Consider the following 26,295-nt stretch of genomic DNA (forward strand, 5'->3'; position numbering starts at 1 on the left):
CATTGCTATAACTTCTTTAGTAACAGCTTGTAACATTAATGCCATGACAGATGTTGAGCTGACTGGCCTGTATTTTCCTGCTTTCTTTCTCCTTCCATTTGTGAGCAAAAGGAGTCATGATGCTATGCTGCAATCTAATGAGGCCATCCGCGAATCAAGAGAGTTTTGCAAAATTAAAACCAGTGCATCAACTACCGAGCTGGTCACTTCTTTTAAGACCCTCGGATGAGGTCCATCAGGGCTGGGCACTTGTCAGTCTGTAGCTCCAACAATTTGCTCAGGATCACTTCTCAGATGATCGGAATTTTCCTACTTTCCTCCCTCACTTCCATTTCATGATATTGTGCTGCTTCCGGAATGTTACTTCTATCCTCAACTGTTAAGACTATAATGAAAACTAATTGTACTTGTCTGTTCTTTCAACTCCAATAAAGACAGAAGTGTCTGCAGCTCCTCTGTTGCTGAGGGCAAAATCGAGTAGGTTACTTCCTTCTGTAGGTTCTCTCAATACCAGGTAGGTCTCACACAGAAATTATATCCTTTAAGACTTGCCCAGCTCAGTCAGTGATGGCATGCTCTAGTCAATTTCAGCAGTGCAAATTGATATCCCCTACATTCCAATGCCATTTATTCAATCAAGAGTTTCCTTCACTATCAAGGAATACAATCCAATCAGTCTTTGCAAGAGCACTAGTAATGAACAGTTTTAAGGTTTCCAGGGCATTGATTGATCTCAAGTGACAGTACTTTCTGAGCTAGAGTTAAGGCTAAGATCGAAACTTTATTGCTGGAACAGCACAGCAGGTCAGGCAGCATCCAGGGAACCTGTTCCCTGGATGCTGCCTGACCTGCTGTGCTGTTCCAGCAATAAAGTTTCAACTTTGATCTCCAGCATCTGCAGACCTCACTTTCTCCTTAAGGCTAAGATCGCTCAAGATTATTGCCACCCAACCTTAAACACTGATGCCGCCTCTATCCTTGATTGGTCCATTCATTCAGAGGGACAAGATGCATCCAAAGATGGTGGTGAATTAATCAGACATTGACTGATCTGGTTTTGTGAGTGCAAGTGTCAATAGATTATACACTTACATGTCCAATGCTAAGGATAAGGAACCTGACAATTAATTTCGCTCCCCCAAACCTAATACTGGGCACAATAGCTGAGGCAGAGGTCCAAGTGGAAAAGGCTGGTTATGGACCTCAAGGTCACAAACAATGTATAAAAATGATACAACACGGCATTTAATATATGTCCTAATAACATAACATCAAAATTTCACCAACCTTGTCTTTTATAAAATTGAAATTTCAAGAAATTACTGCCCAATCTTCAATGAGTGCATTCTCTTCATAGCATCTTGATATAGTGCTGGCCATTTATTAGACAGTCAAATATGTGAGCTGATTCAACCATGCCTCCATCACAAAACTGAGTGGGAGCTGTTCCTGCGAATTAGTTTCACAGTAAGTGTGCCAAACCCTGAAGGCCTAGTTGCAAAGCTACGGTATGTGTACTCAGGTGACGCACTTCAGATGCTGTGTGTGAGTAATTACTGCCTGAAGAAACATTTCCAAAAAAAATCACAGCTGTTTATGGTTTAGATTCTGTTTCTCTAATCAACTTGAACTGCTAAATATTCAAAAGAAAAAAGAAATCAACTTTTAAAAATATGCTGGAAATTGCATCGCAGAACTTCATCTTGAGCAAAAAGAAACTTTCAACGCATAAATAAAACACACTCAAATGTTAGAAGGGATCTTTATTCCAGCTCCAACAGGCATGCATTACTGTATCTGCTGAGATAGTGGGAAAAGCCAACAGATGTTGGTAATGAGTAGTTGCACCAGTGAGAGGCCCCTTAATATTACTATACGGGAAACCCAGCCTGAAAAGGTGGTGGGAGCAGACTCAATGTGCATAAGTAAATTTCAAAATGGGAATTGGACAAATAGTTAAAGAGGAAAAGGAAAAGGAAAATGCAGGGCTGAAGATGGGATGAAACTGAATGGTTTTTCCACGAGTTGGCACAGGCACAATGGGCTTCATTTTCTGATGTATACTTGATGGTTATCTGCCAAATGATCAGCAATGCATAAAATCAATGCTGGCCAACTAAGTAACAATAGCCAGCCTATAAAAATGGACAGTCTACTGTTACTTCATGAACAGAATGGATCAAGCTAACTACTGCCAAACATCAAACATAATGTGACAGGCTGAGGCCTAGGTATAGCATCAATAACTTCCTCTAATAGGTCGTGCTGCCATTAGTTCAGGCTTTACATTAAACCACTTTGCTACACTGTTAGTGGTTTCAACTGCTAGTATTCAATTAGATTTAGTGGAAATAAAAGTTCATGGGTCTTGCAACCCTTCCTCGAGACCGGGAGGCCTGAATTCAAGTCCCTTTTGCTCAAGAGATACATAATAACATTCCTGAACAGGTTGACCAGGAAAATATCAGAAATAAAAATGCACAAATGTGGAACATACAGAGGGTTAAAAGCTGTTCCAAGTAGAAGTGAAAGACCTTACCAAGCTCCACTGCAGAACATTACCATTAACGTTCTAATGCTTGCGCATTTTTAAAAAATCCCAACTCATCTCAAGGGCTCTGAAGGTCGGAATTAATTCAGAGCCTTACAGGTGTCCCCTTACAGCCACTTTGTGATAAGTACTGTGCAGATACTACAGTAATGTCACCTTAAAATAATAATCATTTGAACTTTACTGCATTTGTACAATCCTGCAGTAAAAATGGATTGCTTCATTTCACAGAATTATTAGCAGCAAAATGTAGTCCTTTGGCGCTGCCCTACAACTTTACTGCTTCTGCCAGCAGATTTAATATCTGCCAGTTTGTATTAAGATGTTACTGCACCCTTCCAAACCTAATCGCCAATTATGACTCTATTAGCCCTTCTTGGCAGCTCATTTGCTCTTGCAGCAGCTGAAGGGGACTAGGAGTAGAACCTCTGGTCCTTGCGTTTCTGCTTCAATGAACGCACTACAGCTGCTGTCATCAGTAGACAGGGATAAGCCAGGACAGTGCCTGCTTCACATAACTATACCTGACCTTCTGACAATTTAGAGGGAAAAATACCTGCCTAACTGCAGCAAGGAGCCTCTATCAGATAGAGCACTGAGCAAATTAAAGGCAACACAATATATCTGAGATCTACCCACTAGACACTTCATTAAATTGCTGCTCTCTCTTCTTGTACAGCACTAATAGAAACAGTGGCCTTGTTAGTTGGTGAGTAAAGATCAATCACACACACGGAGACACACTCTCTCTGCTGTCTTCCAGAAAATCGTGGTTTAAAAAAAAAGGCCATCATTAGAGTCCATAGTGGCTTTAATGTGAGGCGCTTAAACAAAATACTATCCCACATCAAACTTCAATCAGTACAAAAAAATACTCAGTGGAACTTGTTAAATCTGGCTGTGAGCACTGTTGCCTAATATATGACTATTTGGTCTTGGTCAAAAGATCATAATGTGCATATGTAAAAAGGTACTAGATTGCCTAAGGGCCTAAGGCATAGGAAAATAATTGCAGCAAAATGCTGAAAGTGGTCTACAGAGGTTCCTCCAAAGTGAACACCAGTGGGATAGGCAGAAATAAAATCTGTGGCTCAATTGGATTTCAGCTACATCTTCCACTTTCAGTAAGCATTTCTTCAACAGGAGTTCACAGTGGCATCCACAGAACTTCATTATATAAATTTATTTGTGTTTGCAATTGCTTGCTGCAGTGAATCCTACTTAGCCCTTTAGACCTAGGTAATTGCCAAACGAAAATTTTAGAAACTCTTTACAATGCTGACCTTTAAAAATAAAATAACCATCAGTAAATCTCATGGCAGGGTAGTTATCTCAATGAATCTCAACTTGCAGGCAACTGGAAAGCACTCAAAGGGTTCAGATACAGTCACTATAAATAAAAACTGCAAGGTTTTGAAACATCATTTGAAACTCAAAAGTGATCATTTTTGAACGCATTTCCAAAATATTATATTTGGCTCCTTGTTTTACTGTTCAGAGTTCCTATTTTCCACATGTCCAAATCAATTCCTCCATATAGTCATGTGCTGACATGGAGCTTCATAATAAGTGGTAAGAAGAATTTTTAAAGTAGCACAAGACCAAAAACACTTGACCAGAAACACACATTTTACGCTCACTTAATCACAGAAAGAGCTATTTCCGACACATTATAATTTATTTTACATATGCAAGACAACCACTATAACAATTCTGAAAAAACGTGCCGACATATCCTGTTCATGTGAGCACACAAAGTAGGAAAGGCATCGTGTTGCAGCATTTTGTCCCATCCCTTCCTCATATCATCCGACTTGAACTAAACAACACAACTCACATGTAGGAACTCAATAGCAGAACTGATGGCCCAGTCAACTGTGAAATGCAGAATTATTCACTCTCTCATATTACATTAAACAAAAGTCAGCTGCCAATGCTTTATAACTGCAGCACAATCTTTGCATTCTGGCAAGTATGTAAGTCATCAGCAGCCTTGGATGTGTTGTAATCTTTTAACAGTCACAGGGAACTCTTATTCTCAATACTATGTACAGCTCCTCACGAATCTGACAGAACTGGGTATCGATTGTATACTCATGTAGACTATATTTGAAGCAGTTACACAGGAAACTAATTAAATGTATGCATTTCCTCCACTTGGCAAAAATTGCACCAATGGATTTGCATAGTTATGGAAACCATTACTCCACAAAAAATAAATTGAAATGCAATTTGATTGTAAAATACAAACAGCGTGCAAACACATTCAATAAAACTAAATGCTCGCAAAAAAATCTGCTGAAAGAGAAATCGTTGGAAATCATTCTAAAAGGAGTCATGAGACTGAATACCAGAATTTCAAAATTAGCGTACTTTGCAATGTGAATTTGGAATCCCACTATTGGGTAACTATTTGATAATAGTAATTGGATATTTATTACATTTTAGACAATGAGATGAAACCCACTACTAAAAGACTTGCAGGACCTTGAAAGTTTACTTAGTTCAGTGTTGGACTGCACAAACCTAATTGCAAGCTAATAACCTATATAAAATAACATAAATTACTACAAGAATCAAACTATGAAATAAAAATGCATTCCTCTAGGCACTGAAGATAAATTTTCATTAGCCAATTCATTAAAATTTTCTCTAATCTGGCAAAGAACCATTTTGCCCAAACCTAATTGAACAACAATTTCGCAGATGTACTTTTACTCTCAAAATATGTCCACACAATCTCAAAGCCACAAGAAATTAGAAATGTGTATGAATCTTAGTCCATTTAATAATTTTACTGCAGCTTTGGACGATTACAAGGTATCTCACATTTATGTAAAATTTTGAGTATTTCTGAAAAGAAGTGCATTTTTTCAAAAATGTTCATCCCCTATCAGGACAATTTGTATGAATATCAATTCAAGGGGAAACCCAACATTTACACTGCATGAGAGGAGAGTGCTGATTGGTTGACAACTCACAACTTGCAATACAATGTCCAATATTAGATATAATTTTGCAATTGGACAGTATTTGGTACAAAATCCTGAGTGTACGAGAAATTACACTGAGAATCAATTTAGGATTTGCATCTAGGTTTGCAGTGTGGCACATGTGCATCCACTAAAAACTTCATATATTCATATACATGGCCCTGTTCTTTGCAGATAGAAAGAACATAGACACTTGTTGCACTGATTTCAACTCAACAAAATAGGTGCCTGCTATTTGCTGTTACAACTCTTAGGGCAATGCTCTGACCAATCAGGCCAATCAATCTGCTTGGTTTAAAGTAAACCTATGAGTTAACTGTCAATCAGCTTATTGGGTGCGTTCTCCATGGTAATGTCCTAACCAAACAGAATCCACGTGCGTAACAACCAGCACTTTCTTGTCATGCAGTATAAATGTCGGTTTTCCCCTTGAATTGTTATTCTTGTGAATTGTCCTGATGGGATAAGATGAGAATATGTGCCTTATTTAGCAATACTCATATTTGAACTGCCAAACAACTATATGGAAAGAAATAATAACTATCTCAGTCAGATCATCTAACGCACAGCTTTCATGACAAAGCGATAAAGTGTTTGGACTGTACTAAAATCTCGAAAAGCCAGACTGGTTCACCAACAGATGAGAGGCTTATTAAAAACAATTCTCACTGCATTTCGTTTTAGTTTTACATTTTTGACCTTGCACTGTGTATTTTCAACAACTTAATACAAAATACAAAAGGGTGCCCTCTTTGGTAGAGTTATCAAATCAATTTAGTAATTCTTAATTCTAAGTTCCTCTCAACTACATTTTTGACTCTGGTTGCTGAAACTGTGTTCTGGCATGAACTTGTATGATAACCACAAAAATGGCTTTCCCATAGTCTTAAATATGATGAATCTTTCCCAGTTTGGCCAGCACGTTGCCCTTGGTCAACATCCTTGATCTCTTGTATCTTACATTTACTAGGATTCCTACTCCATTCCTATGTTTGTCACCTCTCAACAAGTAAAACATAAGATTCCTCTTTTCCTTCAGGCTAGCTTGGGGACAGTAGACTATTAATCCAGATACTCAGCTAAGATTCTGGTTTGAATCTCACCACAGCAGATGGTGGAATTTGAATTCAATAAAAATATCTTGAATTAAGAACTGATTGAGGACCATGACACCATTGCCAATTGTCAGAAAAACCCCATCTGGCTCACTAATATCTAACAGGGAAGGAAATCTGACATCCTCACCTGGTCTGGCTCATGCGTGACTTCAGACCCACAGCAATGGAGTGGATATCTCTCAACTGCCTTCGGAAATGTTCCAGCAAGCCTCAGTTGTATCAATTGTTACGAAGTCTCAACAAAGAAATGAAACTAGACGGACCACCTGGCATCAACCGAGGTAGTGGAAAACACCATGTTAGAAATAGCAAACTCTTCTTTGTTAACATCTGGGAGCTATGGTCAAAATTGGCAGAGCTGACTCAAAGACGAGTCAAGCAGCAGTCATATTCGTGGAATCATACCAGCCAGATCATGCTGCACATACTACCATCCACACATCCTGTCCCTCGGCAAGGTGAACCAGCAGAGGAGATAGCACAATAGTGAAGAAGGTACTATCCAGGGAGTCTTCAACGTTGGTTCTGGACCCCATGAAGTCTCATGATTTCAGGTTGATACAATTTCCTGCTGATTATCACATGCCAACCTTCCTGGATGACAAATCAGTACTCCTTTTTGAACAACACTTGGAGGAAGCATTGGGTAGCAAAAGCGCAAAATGTATTCTGGGTGGGGGATTTTAATGTCCACAACCAGGAGTGGCTCAGCAGCAGCACTACTGATTGAGCTGGTTGGGTCTGAAAGGACATAGCTGCTAGACTAGGTCTGCGGCAGATGTTGAGGGAACCAACAAGCGGGAAAAATACTTGACCTCTTCCTTACCAACCTGCCAGCTGAAGATGCACCTGTCGATGACAATATCAGTAAGAGTGATGACCGCACAGCCCCTGTGGAGATGATGGACTGCCTTCACACTGAGAATAACCTCCATTGTGCTGTGTGGCACTATCACTGTCCTACAGAATTTGAACAGATTTAGCAGCTGAAGACTGCGCATCCATGAGGCGTTGTGGGCCATCAGCAGCAGCAGAATTACACTCCAGCATTATCTGTATCGTCATGGTCAGGCATGTCCCCCACCCAACCATTACCTTCAAGCCAGGGGATCAACCCTGGTTCAATGGAGAGTCTGGGGGCATGCCAGGAGCAGCACCAGGCATACCTGAAAATGAGCTGTGAATCTCATGAAGCTTCCAAGCAGGAATACCTGTATGCCAAACAGCATAAGCAACAAGTGACAGTCAGAGCCAAGTGCTCCCACAAACAACGGATTAGATCCAAGCTCTGCAGTTCGAACACATCCAGTCGTGAGGGGTGGTGGACAATTGAACAACTTACTGGAGGAGGCTGATCCACAAATATCCCCATCTTCAATGATGGAAGAGCAAACTCATCAGTGCAAAAGATAGGCCTGAAGCATTCACATCAATCTTCAGTCAGAAGTGCTGAGCGGATGATCCATCTTGGCCTCAACCAGTGGCTCCCAATATTACTGATAACAATCTTGAGGAAATTTGATTTATTCCACGTGAAATTATGAAACAGTTGGAGGAGGGACTGCATACTGACAAGGCTGTGGGTTCTGACAACATTCTGGTAACAGCACTGAAGACTTGCACTCCAGAACTTGCTGCTCCACTTGCAAAACTCTTCCAGTGCAGTTACAACACTGGCATCTAACCAACAATGTGGAAAATCACCTAGGTATGTCCTATAAACAAAGAGAAGCACAAAAACAATCTGCCCAAATGCCGCCTCTCAGTCTACCCTTGATCATTCATAAAATGATGAAAGATGTCATGAACAGTGCTATCAAGCAGCACCTGCTCAGCAATAACTTGCTCAATGAAGCCTAGTTTGAATTCTACAAGGGCCACTCAGCTCCTGATCTCATTACAGCCTTGTTTCAAATATGGTCAAAACAGCTGAATACTAGAGGTGAGGTGAGAGTGACATTGACTGTCCTTGACGTCAAGGCTGCATTTGACTGAGTAAAGCATCAAGGAGTCCGAGCAAAACCAGAATCAATGGGTACTGGGGTCAAACTTTCCACTGGTTGGATTTACACCTGGCACATAGGAGGATGGTTGTGGTTGTCGGAGGCCAGTCAACTCAGCTCCAGGACATTTCCTCAGGGTAGTGTCTTAGGCCCAATCTTCTCCACCTACTTCAGCAATGACCTTCCTTCCATCATAAGGTTAGAAGTGGGGACATTTGCCAGTGAATGCACAATACTCAGCACCATTTGCAACTTCTCAGATACTGAAGCAATCCATGTTCAAATACAACAATATCCAGGCTTGGGTGACAAGTAGCAAGTAACATTTGTGCCACACAAATGCCAGGCAATGACCATCTCCAATAAGAGACAATCTAATCACCAGCCCGTGACATTCAATGGTGTTACCACCACTGAATCCCCCACTATCAACATCCTGGGTTTACCATTGACCAGAAACTCAACTGGATTCACCACACAAAGACAGTGGTAACAAGAGCATGTCAGAGGCTGGGAATATTACGGCAAGTAACACACCCTCTGACCGCACCCCCCCCTCCCCACCCCACCCCCAAAGACTGCCCTTGATGTCAAGGCTGCATTTGACTGAGTAAAGCATTAAGGATTCCTAGCAAAACCAGACCAATGGGTACCGGGGTCAAATTTTCCACTGGTTAGAGTTACACAAGGCACAAGTCAGGAATGGGATTGAATACTCCCCATGTGTCTGGATAGGTGCAACTCCAATAACACTCAGAAAGCTTGACAGCATCCAGGACAAAGCAGCCTGCTTGATTGGCACCACATCCATTAGCTCTATAAGAACCTCAGTAGCAATAGTGTGTCCTATCTATAAGACGCACTGAAAAATTTAACAAAAATCCTCAGACAGCACATTCCATGAGCACTTCCATCTAGAAGGACAGGGGCAGGAGACTTAATTTTTATTCATTTATAGGATGAGTGTGTTGCTCACTAGGCCAGCATTTATTGCCCATCGCTAACTGCCCAGAGGGCAATTAAGAGTCAGCCACATTGCTGTGGGTCTGGAGTCACATGTCAGCCAGACTAGGTAAGGACGACAGATTAATTCTCGTAAGAACATTTGTGATACATGGGAACACTATCACCTGCAAGTTCCCCATCAAGCCACTCCCAATCCTGACTTGGCAATATACCATTTTTAGTTGACTGTCGTTGGGTCAGAATCCTGGAATTCCCTCCCTAAGAATATTGTGGGTCAACCTACAATATGTGGACTGCAGCGCACCTCCACATTCTCAAGGGTAATTAGGGACAGGCAATGAATGCTGGCCCAACCAGCAATGTCCACATCCAAGATAGTTTTTTTAAAATTCAATCTTACTTCTATAAGGCAGAGTAAGGCAACAATCTGTCGATCCATAAACTGCATGCATCTATCAAGCTTTCCTGTCTGATATTACAGTCCATGTTTCTAAATTCAAAAAGTTACCTCTTCCATTGAATATAACAGGCTCAGAATCAGACCTGTCATGTGTTTAGGACAATTCGCTGGTTACTTTGCGAGCCAAGGACTTCTTCCCTGTCACTGTTTCCAATAGAATCCAGTGCATGAGCAAACTCTTCTTCAGATTTATTCTTCGATTATGCTTTACCATGGCTAACTTTGGGGCTGATACAAAAAGTGCAGAGTGTCACACTCTTCACAGGTGACTGGCCACATTGCCTTACTAAGCATCATGGCTGTGCCCTTGGGTGTGTCACACACTTTGCTGGTTTCTGCTTTCTTTTAATGATATCTGATTGGAAACATAGGTTGGACTGAGAAACAAGTAAAACTAATAAGTCAGGACACACATACGCAATTAATTAAATTAGAACTCAGCAAAGACAACAAAAAGTACAAACAATACTTTAATCACTAAAAAGGCAGCCTTGAAAAAACATACATGGCAACATTATACAAAGTGTGAAAAAAGTGTTAATTAACAGGAGAAATATTGGAACCATCCAACTGATAACAATGAGAAAGATCCTTATCACATGAATGCCATTAGAAACCAGGATGAAACAGAGAAATTAACCATCTTTACTGAAGAATTCTTTTAAGATGGAGAAGTAAGGGAGAGATGAAAGGGATATGCAAATACGAGTATAAAATATACAAATAAACTGGCTCGATATGAGCTCACAATCTCAAAAAGGAATCTTTACTGAATATTTAAGTAATAAATACTTAAATGATACTTAAATGTTAAATGATATGGCATTACACAAAAATAGGAAGAACCTAAACCGCCCAGTGGCTCTAACTTTCATGGTCATGAAGTACATTGAAAGGCTGGTCATGGATTTAATCAACTCTAGCTTCCCCACTACTCTTGACCCACTCCAATTTGCCTATCAGACCATCAGATCCACGTCAGATGCCATATCACTTGCCCTTCACTCCTCCCTAGAACATCTTGACATGAAGAACAGCTACGTAAGAATCCTACTCATTGACTACAGTTCAGCCTTCAACACTATTATCCCCTCGAGACTGATTACTAAATTCAGACTAAGCCCCTCTCTCTGCAACTGGATCCTCAGTTTCATGACCCACAGGCCACAATCAGTGAAGACTAGGGACAGTATTTCATCCTGACTAATACTCAACACTGGAGCCCCCAGGGGTGCTTACTCAGCCCCCTACTGTACTCACTGTATACCCATGACTACGTCACCAAATACCAGACTAATGCCATTTACAAGTTCGCTGATGACACGACCATAGTTGGTCGAATCTCAGATGGCCACGAAACAGGCTACGGACGGGAGATGGAATAATGGTGCACTGAGAATAACCTAGCTCTCAATGCCAGCAAAGCCAAGGAACTCATTATTGACTTTTGATGGGATGTTACTCATGCCCCCCCCCACACATTAGTAGCACAGAGGTGGATGAGTGGAGAGTGTCAAGCTCCTGGGAGTACTCATCCACAACAAGCTTTCTTGGACACTACATGTGGATACACTGGTTACAAAGGCCCAACAAATTCTCTTCTTCCTCAGGCAGCTGAGGAAATTTGGCATGATGGCAAATACCCTTGGCAACTTTTATAGACGCACCATCGAGGACATTCTGTCTGGATGTATCACTACCTGGTATGGCAACTGTACTATTCAAGATCGGAGACGGTTACAGAGAGTGGGTGAACTCGGCCCAGACAATCACAAAGGCCAACCTCCCATCTATAGGATCTATCTACCAGGCCCGCTGTCAAGGAAAGGCCGCCAGCATTCTTAAAGATCCATCCCATCCTGGCAATGTTTTTCTACAACCTCTACCATCGGGGAGAAGGTACAGAAGCCTGAACACATGCACCAGCCAGTTTGACAACAGTTTCTACCCTATTGTTGTTAGAATACTGAATGAGCTCACTAACTCTTCACATTCACCTGTACCTGTGTTTTTGCCGCTGTTTACCTATTATTTATATCTATGCTACTTAACTATGTGATTTGCCTTTATTGCTCGCAAGACAAAGCTTTTTACTGTGCCTCAGTACACGTGACAATAAATTAAATTCAATTCAGTTCAACTTATATAGGGGGTTAAATTGCATATTTGCTAAGCAGGGAAGTTCCAACCAAGATTAAAGGCAAGATATTTTTGTTGAAATTACGGAACTACAAATATATGGAAGACTGATTAATGCTTTTTACCTTAGCAATAATCTTGCAGACATTCAAAACTCAGTGGAGAGTCATCCTGTCTCCACATTAAAGTTCATTAATCAGCTAGCATGGCAGTAAACGGATTCCTTTTGGCAAATTTCATTTCTACATTAGCTCGATTCTATTTTCTTTAGTTAGCGTCTCTCCCTGAGACCCTAAAAACAACCTGATAACTCAATTCACTTCCTACTTAACATGGAGTCTCTGAACTCAGTCTTGAAGGTAAGTCTTTCTCTCTGATACCTTTTGCTTATGGAGCTTTCTTCTCAGCAACTGTGAATGTTTTCCCAACCTTGACAGTGTGAAGACTCCTACAAACAGCACCGCTGCTGTTATGGACTTCTTCTCGCTGAATTAACTTGCTTCTGTTTACCCTCTCTCTTTTGACTATAAAACTCAAGTCAGCAAACACCTGAACAATTAACTCCCCTGCAAGCTTCCTCATCATCAGCTAAAATTATGTTTTCTTCTAAATTCTGTTTTGAATGATTTTCAAAATGATTTCTGACTCTTTATGAATAGAAAACAAATCAGATTTACACAGGACTGAGAAGGAAAGTCCGTTTTATCAACAAAGTTTCCGTATAGTTATTGCACGCTATGAACCTTTGTCACAAAGTAACAACAGTGACAGGAAAGAATGCCATTTGTAACCTAATAACAATAAATCTGAAGTGGTCAATTTCTGTAAAAGAATAGCACAGATAAGGAAGGAGATTCTCTTCCTTCCTGCTGTGCACGCAAAGCTTTATCACAGTTGCTATTAATTGAGTACAAGAGTTGGGACTTCCCATTGAGGGTACTTGTTTGAGTATGTTTACCTCAGAGTCAATGAGAAGAAGATCTGTTAGAAACATATTAATGTCAGGACTCAAGCCAAAATCCATCATTTAAATCAAAACAAAACACTGGAAACTCACAAAGTGTGAAGGTCATGAAAAGCATTCCGATGTATTATCTTCTTGGCAGCAGAGCAAAATTTAATTGCAGAAATGTTTTTGTTTGAGAGACAGAGGGAGAGAGTGAGAACAGGTAAATGAATTTTGCAGCAGATAATTAGTCAAATAAAACCCTAATATTAAATGCCATATTCGAGTCTTCCTCAATGTATGAATGAATGAAGAGAATAAATAACTGCAGGGATGGTGTTGATGTCGCAAATCTTTTACCTGTGCATGGAAAGGATACTGTGCAATCACATAATTTCACTATGGTCTGGCCTGCCACTCCAAAGGCAGCTTTTCTTTTTAATTAATTCACATGATGAGGGCATCACTGGCCAGACCAGCATTTATTGCCCATCCCTGATTACCCTGACAGCAGTTAAGAGTCAACCACATTGCTGTGGATCTGAAGTCACAAGAAGGCCAGACCAGGTCAGGATGGCAGATTCCTTCCCTAAAGGATATCAGTGAATCAGATGGGTTTTTCTAACAATTGGCAATGGAGTCATGGCCATCATTAGTCTCCTAATTCCGGAATTTTATTGAATTCAAATTCTACCATCTGCCATTGTCGGATTCGAACCTGAGTCCCCGGAACATCACCTGGTTTTTTTGGATTAACAGTCCTGCAATGCCACTGGGCCGTAGGCTCCCGTAAAGTCCTTTGAGTATACCTTGTTGATCCACCTCCTGTCCTTTTCATTATCATCTTCATTTTATATCCTCATGTTTCTCACACAGCCTCTGTACTAAGTAACCTTGTCCTCGGTGATTTTAACATTCATCTCAATTCATCTGTCTCTCTTTCTCTGAGTGAACAGCTCCCCATCCCTGTCTTAACATTCTCCTACCCAATCTACACTCACCAACCGATATTAAAACATGCCACAGCCTTGACATCTTATAAACCACCCTATTTCCAATTCTTTCAAATATGGACAAGACCATTTTTGATCCCTATCCTTCAACACTCACATCCCCTTCAAAACCTACTTCATTCTGTATCTATCCCTGGGAAAAAAACACTGCTCCAATTCACTTACAATGACACTTTCAACCCACCCTTGTCTAATAGTGGGTCGCAGTTGAGAATTTTAACCCGACAGCATGTGTGGAGCACTGTGCAGGTTAAAACAGCTGGAATGCTAGTGTGTCAGGCATCTGCCAACAACGCACCAACATTTGACTTCAACGTGAGTACATTCTGCAGTGCACGTGAAATCCCCACTGATTATCCAGCTCCACCATTTCAGTTTGTAAAATGTTTACTGGCTGCTAAAACTCTCACCTTTCCGGAATCACCCCATATTGCAAATATAACCCCAAAGCTCTTTTTTAAACACCAACAGTCACCTCCTAAGCCCATCACCCTGCCAACATTGCCTGTGATGAGTATACTGACTGCTTGGAACATGACGATACAAAGATTGGGAACATTTATTCAGCAACACCTATTGCAACTCACCTTGCAATGCACCACAATTGCAGAGGTTCTTCCCTAATTTTTTTAGGGAAGAAATACCATTAAAAAGTGAAAACAGAAATGAGAACACTGTGTTTTTCCTTCAAAAACAATATTCCAAAATAAAATATTATACGTTTTTCAATTTTAAGTTCACTTCAACAAATGGAGAAGAATAATTTCAAATGAATAATGAATTTTTCAGTTAATGTCTTGCCCGCTAATTGTGCAAAAATTAAGAGAATAGTTTTTGTCTATGTTTTCAAGCAAAATCCTCAATACAATTAAGTCACTTTGCTTTGTACGTTCACACAGAAGGGAGGATTGTTTGACAATACATGATAGAGCTCTCCCTTACACAAATGTCCACCTCTTGAGGACAGCTCTGAGCAACAGCCAACTCTCTCTCAAGAGAAAGGTTAAAGGTACATGTTAAAAGTAACAGCAAGTATATTTGTACTCCTCCTAGTTACTGCTTCGAGAGTGGGTTTGACAGAACGTACAAATCTGGCATTAGATTAGCTCTTGCAGTCCAAATTGTGATCCAAAATCAGAAAATAACTTCTCTTCATTTTGTACATCTTTTAATATAAAAACATACTTTCTTCTGTGATATTCTTTGAAAAAGAATGCTTTGTTCATAACAGCACTTAGAGTGAATATTTCTGAGGGATCGTCCAGCGAACTTACGGAACCCTCCGCCAACAGTCAGAGGGAAATTAAGGAGCAAATGTGGAGAGAGAAATCTCATATATGTGTAAGAATAAGAGGGTTGTAATAGTAGGGCATTTTAAATTTCCAAACATTGACTGGGACTGCCACAGTATTAAAGGCTTGGATGGTGAGGAATGTGTCAAAAGTGTTTGAGAAAATTTTCTTTATCAATATGTAAATGTACCTACTAGAGAAGGAGCAAAACTTGACCCACTCTTGGGAAATAAGGCAAGGCAAGTGACTGAAATGTTAGTAGGGAAACACTTTTGGACAAGTGATCATAATTCTATTAGTTTTAAAATAGTTACAGAAAAGGACAAGCCTTCCAAAAAGTTAAAGTTATTACCTGGAGTGAGGCAAATTTTAATAGTATGAGACAAGAACTTTCAAAAGTTGATTGGAGTAGACGGTCTGCAGGTAAAGGGACCACTGACAAAAGGGACGCTTTCAAAAGTGTGATAATGAGAGTTCAGAGGCGTTATGTTGCTGTTAGAGTGAAGGGTAAGGCTGGTAAGAGTAGGGAACAATAGATTAACCAAGATATTGAGGTTCTAGTCAAGGCTAAGAAAGAATCATATATTAGATATAGACAACAGGAAACAAATGAATCTCTTGAAGAGTATTAAGAGTGTAGGGGCATTCTTAAGAAGGAAATTAGGAGAGCAAAGAGGGGTCAGGAGATAGCCTTGGCAGATAAGGTTAAAGGTTATCCAAAGAGACTCGACAAATATATTAAGAGTAAAACAGCAACTACAGAGAGAATATGACCCCTTAAAGATAAACAAGGTCCTCCTTTTGTTGAACCTCAGGAGATAAGAGAAACATTAAATGAATACCTTACATCAGTTTTTACTGTACAGAAAGAAATGGTGGCTAGAGAACTCTGGAAAATAAATATTAATGTTTTGAAAACAGTTCACATTAGAGAAGAGAAAACCTTAGAAAATGTAAAGGTGGATATATCTCTGGGACCTGTTCAAGTGTATTCCAGAACATTGTGGGAAGTTAGGGAAGAAATTGCAGAGCCCCTAACAGAAATATTTGTATCATCTATAACCATGGTTGAGGTGCCGGAGGACCTGAGGGTGGCTAACGTTGTGCCTTTATTTAAGAAAGGATGTAAGGAGAAGCCTGAGAATCATAGACTTATGAGCCTGACATTGGTGGTGGGTAAGATGTTGGAGGAGATTCTGAAAGAAAGGATTTATGTGTATTTGGACAGACAAGGACTGATTCAGGATAAAGTGAAAAATCACACTACACCAGGTTATAGTCCAACAGGTTTAATTGGAAGCACACTAGCTTTCAGAGCGACGCTCCTTCATCAGGTGGTGCTTCCAATTAAACCTGTTGGACTATAACCTGGTGTTGTGTGATTTTTAACTTTGTACAACCCACTCAGCGTGGACTAGTTGGACCAAAGAGTCTGCTTCCATGCTATACGAGTCTATGACTCTATCAACATTTAATGCAAAACAAAAAAGTTAGATCAATAGGTATTTTTTTTACTGGACGAAAGTGAGGACTGCAGATGCTGGAAACCAGAGTTTAGATTAGAGTGGTGCTGAAAAAGCACAGCAGGTCAGGCAGCATCCCAGGAGCAGGAAAATCAACGTTTCGTGCAAAAGCCTTTCATTCCTGATGATGGGCTTTTGTCCGAAACGTCGATTTTCCTGCTCCTCGGATGCTGCCTGACCTACTGCATTTTTTTTTTACTGGTCATTTCATATGACTCCACAAATTAGGGAACATTCAGATAATGCAGACAGTAGAAAACTACAAAACCCCAAGAATCAAACACCTAAAATATACTAGAGGTGTGGGAGATCTGTAATGCTGAATGTAAAGTAAATATAAATATCTACCATATAGCTGAGCTTGCACTCCGAAAGGAAATTATTTATTCATTAAAATTGACGCATTTTCTGATATGGTACAGAATTTGTTCCAAAAAAAACTCATTCACAAGGAGAAATTCTGCACACTGTCCTAAGCAAATTATTTTTAAAGCTGCTTAACGTTTTAAATCAGCTTTAGCCTTACAGAGCAAACCTGAAAATGTGAGATGCAAACATGGGTAATGTATAATTATAAGAAGAGTACTAACTGAAATAGTTAAGACTAGGTGGTGAAATTCCCCAGTCCCTGGCTTCTAATCAAACCCAGCAGGCATTCTAATAAATCACTTAGATGAATTGCTGCTTGCATTATGTGGATCACGCTTGAAGTGTGACATTCTAAGCCAATTACTTCCCCTTACTTTTTTCTGTTAATAATTTCCCTCTTTATTACAACTTTACATATCAGGCATCTCCCACATCATTTCATTTTGAGCTGTTCCAGAAACAATGTTCTTCTTTTAGGGGGATTTAGGGATATAAAATCTGAAGGAAGGGAATGGAAAAAAAATCAATCTCTTCCTTTTGTTAGGCTCTCACGGCCAACATTACATTTTCTTTTCAGCCCATACACAGTTCCCCCGCCCTGTACTGGCTACACTCCCAGCTTCCCCATAATTATCTGATTGATTCACCACATTAATACACCAACTGTCCACTCCTCATTGCTGCAATTTTTGTTTTTGCACTGCTTCCTCTCTAACAAATTATTGCTGAAATCAATTAATTTTTAAAAAAGTGTTGTGTAACATTGTTTCTCTATTGTACGATTTATAGGACAAGCTTCCAACAAACACTGTATACTTAAAGACAAAGAGCTGCTCGAGAAGTGTAGAGAACTGCCAGAGGCCAAGTGCTAAAATGCAACTCTGCTTAAGAGTGATAAATGATGAACTTCAGCATGGAAATTTATATTAGCGAACTTTTCCACATATCCTGTTAATCACAAAACAGAAATATCGCATTAAGCAGAACATAAAACATGACTTCTAATGACTTCTAATGGTGTTGAAACCCACTGTGCCACAGAGTGCTAGGATGTAGACTCACTCACACCTGTGGTTCCCCACACACCGTGTTCTCAGTCTCAACAGGACTATCATAGAGAGCAGCTGTGCAGATGCCAGGCTGTTCTCCAGAAAGGAGAGAGTGCGCTTCCAGCTGAGTAAAAAGATCACTCCTGCCGGATGCACCATTAAGACAAGAATGTAGACAGATGAACAGCCACAAAGCCACAATGCTGAGAACACACGCACCTGAGTTCTGAAAGAGATCACGTCCACAATTTCTTTAGTTTGGTTTGCAGGTAGTTTCAAATGAAATAAACCTGGTACTGTTTTTTGTTTTGGATGAAAGATATTTTCACAATTATCCATTTATGATTGATGGTGGGGAAATTGGCATGGGATATTTCTGATATGTACGCTCTTTATTGATGTTGGAACCTCACTTTAATTGAAAAATTGAAAATGAAATGTAATTTAAAACAAGTAGATGAAGAAGGCTGGTTAAATAATGTACTTCAGGCCATTAATGGGATCCTACACTTTTTGTACGGCAGCACTGATATATAAAAGCTCAATGTGAGCACAATGACTTAGTGAATTTTGCTAGACAGAGACAGGGGACTTTAATAATGATTTACTGATGGGATATGTCCCTGTCTTGCACCATTTTTCCATGAAGCAGCTTTATGTTGCCTTCAGAAGCTATTGCAAAGAACCTGGACTTTCCAATTAACAAATGTTACAAAATTCATATCATTTTCCTTCATTAATGCAACTGGGGAAAAAAAAAACAGCAGGTTATCATTTTTATCATTTGCAAAGCAGTATCTTCCTAAAATTATTAGTTTTAAAATAATGTTCACTTGAGATGCTCTTCGCACCAAAACTGAAATCCACAAAACCATTCAGGAAAAGGTCGTTCTAAGGCACTGAACATTAATTTCCTTTTTTTGGGGAGTGGGGGCAGTGGGAAGAAGGGGGGATGCAGGCACTCTAAAGGATAATAAGGGAACAGTTCTGAGCATAATCAATTTTAAATCTGTGGATCAAGGTTGATATAAATCCAAGGAAACTGAATGCTTTTTGGCACAAAATGTCAACAATTTGAATTCCCAGGCTATGTATAGAATGACCAAGTGTAGAGGAAGACGGAACTTGTTTCTGCCCAACAATGAATTATTTCAAGCATGTCAGTGTAGTATTTTCAATATCTTACACTAACCAGTGCTGTGGCATCTAAATGAGCTGCAACTAGAGCGCCAGTTATGGCTTGTTGAACTGTGAACACACACCCAATGAAGCTGGCTTGAAACTCAGTTCACACTGGGGCATTGCAGGATGAAACATAATGAATTCCATCACTCTTGATTAGAGTCAACATTGAAAGGATAATTTGTAGATACAGTGCACCACCCATTCCTCAGCTTTCACTTTCTTTCTCTGCTTAGCATTGCTTTAGAATTCACAATTGACTTTATTTTGAAACTGTCAGCACATTGATTTAAAGATGGTCTTACTGAGCTGCAGGTGCTAGTACGCAGGTTTCATGAAGGGCTGAAAGTTAAAAATAAAATTACAAGGGATCTCCAAGATCGGCCATCAAGAAAATAAATCCTGTGTCAGACTTGCAACCCACTCTTTTAAGTAAATCTGACTCGTCTGTTGCTTGGCTCTTAACCAGCTGTCCACAAAGTCGTGGCAGTGATCAGAAGTGCAAAATATAAAGAAAAGTTAGTCATTATTACATTCAAATGGGAGATTGGATGAACTTTCTTCACCAAGAGAGAGGTTAGGATCGAGAACTTGCAACCACATGTAGTAACAAGGCGACTAGAATGTATGCATTTAAGGAGAGGGGTGAACCTACAAATCAGAGAAGCTTGCTTATCTTGTGAAAAAAGATTGAACAGGTTAGGTCTGCAGCCATTGGACTTCAAAACAATGAAGAGATGTTCTTGAAGCATAACAACTCTCAAGGGCTTTGGATAAGATGGAAGCCCAGTGATTGCTTCCTCTTCTTCAGGAAACTAAATTTAAAGAACATAGCTTAAGAATGGACTTCTGCCTTTTAAGACAATGGTAAGGAGAATTTCTTTTTCTCTCAGAGGGACGTTAGAGTGTGGAATTCTCTAGCCAGAAGATAAAAAGAGTCTGAATCTTTAAATTTATTCAAGACTGACATACACGCACCACCCTCTGTGAAAAACTTGCCCCTTAGGTCCCTTTTATATCTTTCCCTTCTCACCCTAAACCCTCTAGTTCTGGATTCTCCTGCCCCAGGTAAAAAAGACCTTGTCTATTTATTCTATCCATGCCCCTCATGAGTTTATAAACCTCTATATAGTCACCCCTCAGCCTCTGATGCTCCAGGGAAAACAGCCCCAGCCTATTCAGCCTGTCAAGTGCTGGCAAATGGGACTAGATTTGGTTAGGATATCTGTTCGGCATGGGAGAGTTGGACTGAAGGGTCTGTTTCCATTCTGTACATCTCTATGACTTGGATAGATTTTTGATGGACAAGGGAATGAAGGATTTTGGAGTGCAGTAAGGAAAGTATAGCTGAGTCCACAAACAGATCTTATAGAATGGCACCACGAGCTCTAAGGGCCAAATGGCCTATTCTGGCTCCAATGTTCAATGTTCCTTGTCTCTATGCCATCCTGATAATTAGATGAACCAATGGAAAAAGATATGCAGGGCGCATGAACATTAGCAGGGAGCAGTGGAATCAAAATGTCCAGTGTTGTGCTGTGCATTTCAACATAACTTAATGTAAGAGAGGGATGCTGTTAAAACCCTTTGTCTTGCACTTGTCAGGACAGATACATGAATGTCAAGTAGAATTTTTTTTTTGACTGATGTTTGCAAGATGAAAAGTTTCAACACCAAGTCTCTTTTTCTCAGCAATACACAAGTTCTGTGCCATTAAGAAACTAATTCTATGTAATCCACATTTGGAAGCATGCAGTCATTTGCAGAATATAATAGAGCTAAGATGTGTTATTGATATTATTGAAAACTACACAAGAAGGTAAATAGTTATGACTTCCACACTACACTTATATAGATGTATGAAACTGTTAATGTTTATGAATAGTTCCAGGATCACATTGCATGCAGTGTTATAGAATTTGAAAATTATATTTTTGTATTCAGCATTTTTTTTATGGACACCAGAGTAATTTACTTTAATAAAATGTTGAATTGCAATATTCCCAAAGTGACTGTACAGAAGATGCTACATAAACAGCTATATGATATTAGTCTCCCAGTCCCCATGCACATTGACCTATTGTTCACAATATTAGCCAGCAAACACTTAACGCATTCTTATGACTTTCCTCTGTGCCATTTTAATGGAAGCATTAATCTGTGTTGTGCAAATTAATCATAAAAGATGGTCCAGATGCATTCCTTGTATTACTGTATTCTGCACTAATTTACATATTGAAGTTACACTTTTAATTATTATAACTTTATGTTGTTTTATCAGTTACTCATCTATTTTAGAATCTTTTTCCCTAATCTGTGCCTTTCTAATAAGTGATATTCTCTGACATGGTGCTTTGTTAAAGTCTAGAAATAGAACGCTGATTGAGTTTTGCTTGCTAACAGTCATATTTTCAAAGAATTAAAGTAAATGCACCAAGTAAAATCTATCACTTGTTGACTATTTTAATTGCACTGCTTCTCTCCTGACACCTCATATTTAGTTTCTTCCTGATGCATCACCATTCTTTCAGGATGATTCTATTTTCTTAACAGACCAACAACACAAGTTCTTGAATCTGGAGTTTCTTTGATTACTCATTTTCATTTATTTTTATGGAGAAGTTCATATTTCATTTCAATTGCTGAACATTCAGCATTCTTCACAATTATCCATGAGAACGTGAGCAAATTAATGGTTACTTCCTTTGCTCCAGTTAGGGCAGTAGATCAGGAGAGGTTCAGGTCAGTCTCTACTCCAAATAGCCATTCTTTCTTCTGTCCTTTAAATTCCCTCCCTGCATGGGGAAGGCAGTCATTTAACACATCTCTAAAAAGTGGCACAAATGAGTCATACCGGACAGATGCCATTTGTTGGCAATCTGTTGTGTCCTCCATATCCCACAGAGAAACCAAAAGCTCCCACTGTTTCCACCAAATTCATCTATTCTCTGTGATCTTCTCATTTATTCCAGCTTTGTTAATTGAATTCTTTTCACCTCTTTAATGTAGACACTGTACTAGTTAATTATACCACTGGCTTTGCTCCCAATGCAAGACATTTTTTAAATTATTTATCTGTTTTATTTGTATTCCTGTTGTCTGGGTTGAACTATTTTAAATACATTCTCAGCATAAACATGTTATGAGCAAGACCAGCATTCATTCTAAAGAAAGTAACACTGAGCGTTCTTCTTGAATTGCTGCAGCCCATGTTGTGAAGGCGCTCCCACAGCGCCACAATATCCAAGAATTACAGGTGTCAGGTAGCAGAGAAAGACTAATCTACTCTAGTGGGACTCACTGGGGCCATATCTGTAAGTTAATGTTTTAATATGAGTGTTTGTTTTACAGCTCAAAAGTGACTGGAGGGGTACAGAGGTTATGGAAGTCTAATGCTGCATGGGTCTTCTTACTGCACACATTCAAGTTTGAAATTATTGCTCTGATACAATTGCAAAACACATTCTATTGGAGATCACATTACAAGATACATTTTAAAGGAAAGAGCATTACTAATGTAATAAATTGATGCAGTTATAGGAAATATTTTCTTTGGGATAAGCAGCTGAATTTTTATTGCTGTATTTTAAATAGTACAACCTCAGTTAGAGTTATATGATTTTTCTCATGTTTATTGTCCTTTTCTTGCAAAGTCAAAAGAGATTTCCTTTTACCACAGATAAATTATGTAGTGCATCCAGCTGAACAAACATTATAAATTTTGTAAAATTACCATAGAATTTGAAAAGTAATAGTTTTTCTCCCTTCAACAAACGCAATTAAAATTCATACATGACATATGAAAAGCATTTTTAAAAGTAACACAAGAGAATTTTTCTTTAATCAGTATTGTGGCACAAATAGACTACAGTGAAATGGGGGTTCAGTCTACTCCACCTTCACTCTCTCTTTTGTCAAACAATGGATGGAAAATCATTAAGTAACATATACTGCTTTATCAATGGCTTGCATACAAAGGAGAGAGGGTGTAAAACTAAAGTTTGAGACCCAGTAATACTTAAAAACCAAATTAACATAGAGTGCTGCCAAAGAAAGTATTGAATTTCCTTCAAATCAAGCTCGAATGAAGCAAAAGGCTGCAAAAAAAAATTCACCTGATTTGAATGAAGTGGAAAAGAAGGTGCCCACAATCAGAAGTGACAGATTGGCGTAGCTTACTTCGGCATAATTTATACTACTGAGACAGAAGTTGGGTTGCATCCCATCTATTAGTGGAGGGAAGCACATCTGTTAAAACTCCAGTACAATGGATGGCAATCCACTGGAACCGGAAAAGTAACCCAATAGTCTCAGAACCTTTTGCAAGCTCTGGGCATTTTGATCCATCACGTTGAGCAGTGGGGAAAAAAAACATGTTGGTGCTTAAAACATCTGCTAAGCTCTAGCTACTCAAACACACACTAGCCTTCCACTCATAATCTGCCAACAAAAATATTTGTCTGAATGAAGGATTGTGCAAATTGTGGGATAATGGTAATCTGCTTGACAAGTCTACAAATTTCATATACGATCACGGAAAGACTAGTTCAAACAAGATCCCTCCAGTAAAGTCTTCATTTGGTGAATAGATTCACATGTTTCAAAAGTAGATCCTCATTTACTTTATGTATTGTTGAATAGAGACATAAGACAATCAAAAATTTCAGCATTTGCATGAATCGGAGAGAATAATGCCCTTTTCTCCTCTTCCTTATTGCAATAACTGTAAACCTGAATAGTAATTATCACAAGATGAGTACAGGATGAAATTAAAACACTGAGGAAAATTGGAAGATATGATCAAGGCAAGTAAACAGCTTTTTATTACGAGCAAGATTACCACTAGAAACTGTTACACTAATATTGTATTGGGAAAATGCTTGAGCTCTAAATTGAATACACAAGCATTGCAGTGAACAAATAAACAAAGGGAGAGAGACACAAATTGCTCCAAGGAACTTGCTCTGTATGGCAGAAAATGATAGATTGTTCCAATGGAAAAATACCTAAGGTTTTTGTTGGAATCACATTTTACTTGGCCAACGACCTGAGTTTTACATCATAACCAGCTGGTCACTTGCTCTTGCAAACAGAAGACATTATTGAGCCCTTATGGTGAAAGCAGATGGCTTCATTTTTAAGTATGACACAAGTATATCACTGCACATAATCAAGATTTGACTGCAAAATATGAAAAAAGGCAATGATACTCTAACACCATGCCTAAAATAAGGGCACAGCAGCACTGATGTGACATCACTGCTCTTCTTCTACACATGTAAGGTTTACAACTCAAAGGTATCAATGATGCCAGTTCAAAATTACGTCAATTCTTTTTCACACAACTAAAAAAACAGCATTAATGCAACATCGTCACAATGACAGCAACAGATACAATGGGATGAACTGACTGTTTCTGTGCTCTCTGGAATGAAATTCCAGGAATTATTAGTTACACAATATTGCTGCATTAATTTTCAAAGAAAAGAATCAAGTAGAACACCCAAACTGTCAGATGGGCCGTGCCTTCTTCCAGACCAACTGAACCAAGAGACATGATAGCACATCACTCAAGTTTGGATTACCTCTTCCAAGGTTTGGATTATGTTTACAAGTACAACGTGTATTTTCAATAGTCTCTCCTATTCTTCCAAAAAAATTCAAATCTTCCTTACATAACAATTCAAGTATGCCACTCTGTGAAACATTGAGTTCAACTTATATAATCCTGAGACAAAACAGGGACATCTGGATTTTCAATTGAGGCAAACACCTCCCATGACATGCAATTTGATTCATTTGAAAGCGCTATGTGAGCTGGTTACTTACCATTGACTTGGTAAAAGGACGAGCCAAGGTAAACAGTAGGGTGTATAACCACCAGCTGCGGTGTATTGAGGTGTACATCATGTTTCCTGGATGCAAAGCATTGGAGGTTACTCCATGAGGTGACAAACGGCGGTTCTGCTCATTCGAGAAGAGAATATTACAAAGCTTCGACCGGTTGTAGGCAAGCATGGCCCAGTAATCTTTCTTAGCAGGTGAGAGTCGACTTAGATCAAGTTTTCCTGAGGAATCCTTTATATCAGTAAATCTGAAATACATGTGAAAATATGATCATTTTTTGTCCCCCAATTTCAATGAATGTGATGAGAAATAGCAGGTATTTCCAGTGTTTTGCAAAGAAAATACTTGTGAAACACAGCTGACAAATACAGACCAGGAAGCTTGTTCTGAAATTTAAAAAAGCTTTTTATTTTAAATATAGTACTTTTGTTTTATTCAATCACAGGCATCACTGGCTAAGCCAGCACTTATTGCCCATCCCAGAAGACAGTTAAGAGTCAACCACACTGTTATGGATTTGCTGTCATATGTAGTCCAGACCAGGTAAGGATGGCAGTTTCTTTCCATAAAGGACATTGGCAAACCAGATAGGCTTTTCCAATAGTTGACAGCGGATTCATTGTCATTGTTAGACTCTTAATTCTAGATTTTTACTTTTTATATTTAATTCAAATTCTACCATCTTACATGGTGGGAGTTGAACCCAAGTCCCTCTGGATTAATAGCACAACGTAAAGAATGATTTTATGTAATTATATCTCTCGGACAAATCTAGCAGTTGGAATGATGGTACAACTGTCTGTGGTTGTCATATTTACTCTTCTAGGACTGCTGACAACATCTA

The 26,295-nt window shown here is 39.2% G+C and overlaps 1 protein-coding gene and 1 long non-coding RNA gene across 10 annotated transcripts in view; one reads left to right on the plus strand and one right to left on the minus strand.

The window, feature by feature from the left end:
* LOC122558229 (uncharacterized) overlaps positions 1-18,547 on the plus strand; it is a 57,925-nt gene extending 39,378 nt beyond the window's left edge. For both annotated transcript variants that reach the window (XR_015759855.1, XR_015759854.1), the window contains one exon: positions 18,163-18,547. This is a non-coding gene — a long non-coding RNA (uncharacterized LOC122558229). The remainder of the gene's footprint in view (positions 1-18,162) is intronic.
* Positions 1-26,295, minus strand: part of wwox (WW domain containing oxidoreductase) — a 948,132-nt gene that overhangs the window by 555,027 nt on the left and 366,810 nt on the right. For 7 of the 8 annotated variants that reach the window (XM_087995711.1, XM_043706562.2, XM_043706566.2 and 4 more), the window contains exon 8: positions 25,434-25,698. In XM_087995711.1, the coding sequence (XP_087851837.1) occupies positions 25,434-25,698 (265 nt within the window). Of the gene's footprint in view, positions 1-22,339; positions 22,400-25,433; positions 25,699-26,295 lie in introns of those variants that run through there. The other variant, XM_087995714.1, reaches the window with a different exon arrangement.

Source organism: Chiloscyllium plagiosum, unplaced genomic scaffold (assembly GCF_037043375.1).
Source record: "Chiloscyllium plagiosum isolate Xiang-an unplaced genomic scaffold, Cpla_swu_hap1 HiC_scaffold_17, whole genome shotgun sequence".
Taxonomy (NCBI): domain Eukaryota; kingdom Metazoa; phylum Chordata; class Chondrichthyes; order Orectolobiformes; family Hemiscylliidae; genus Chiloscyllium; species Chiloscyllium plagiosum.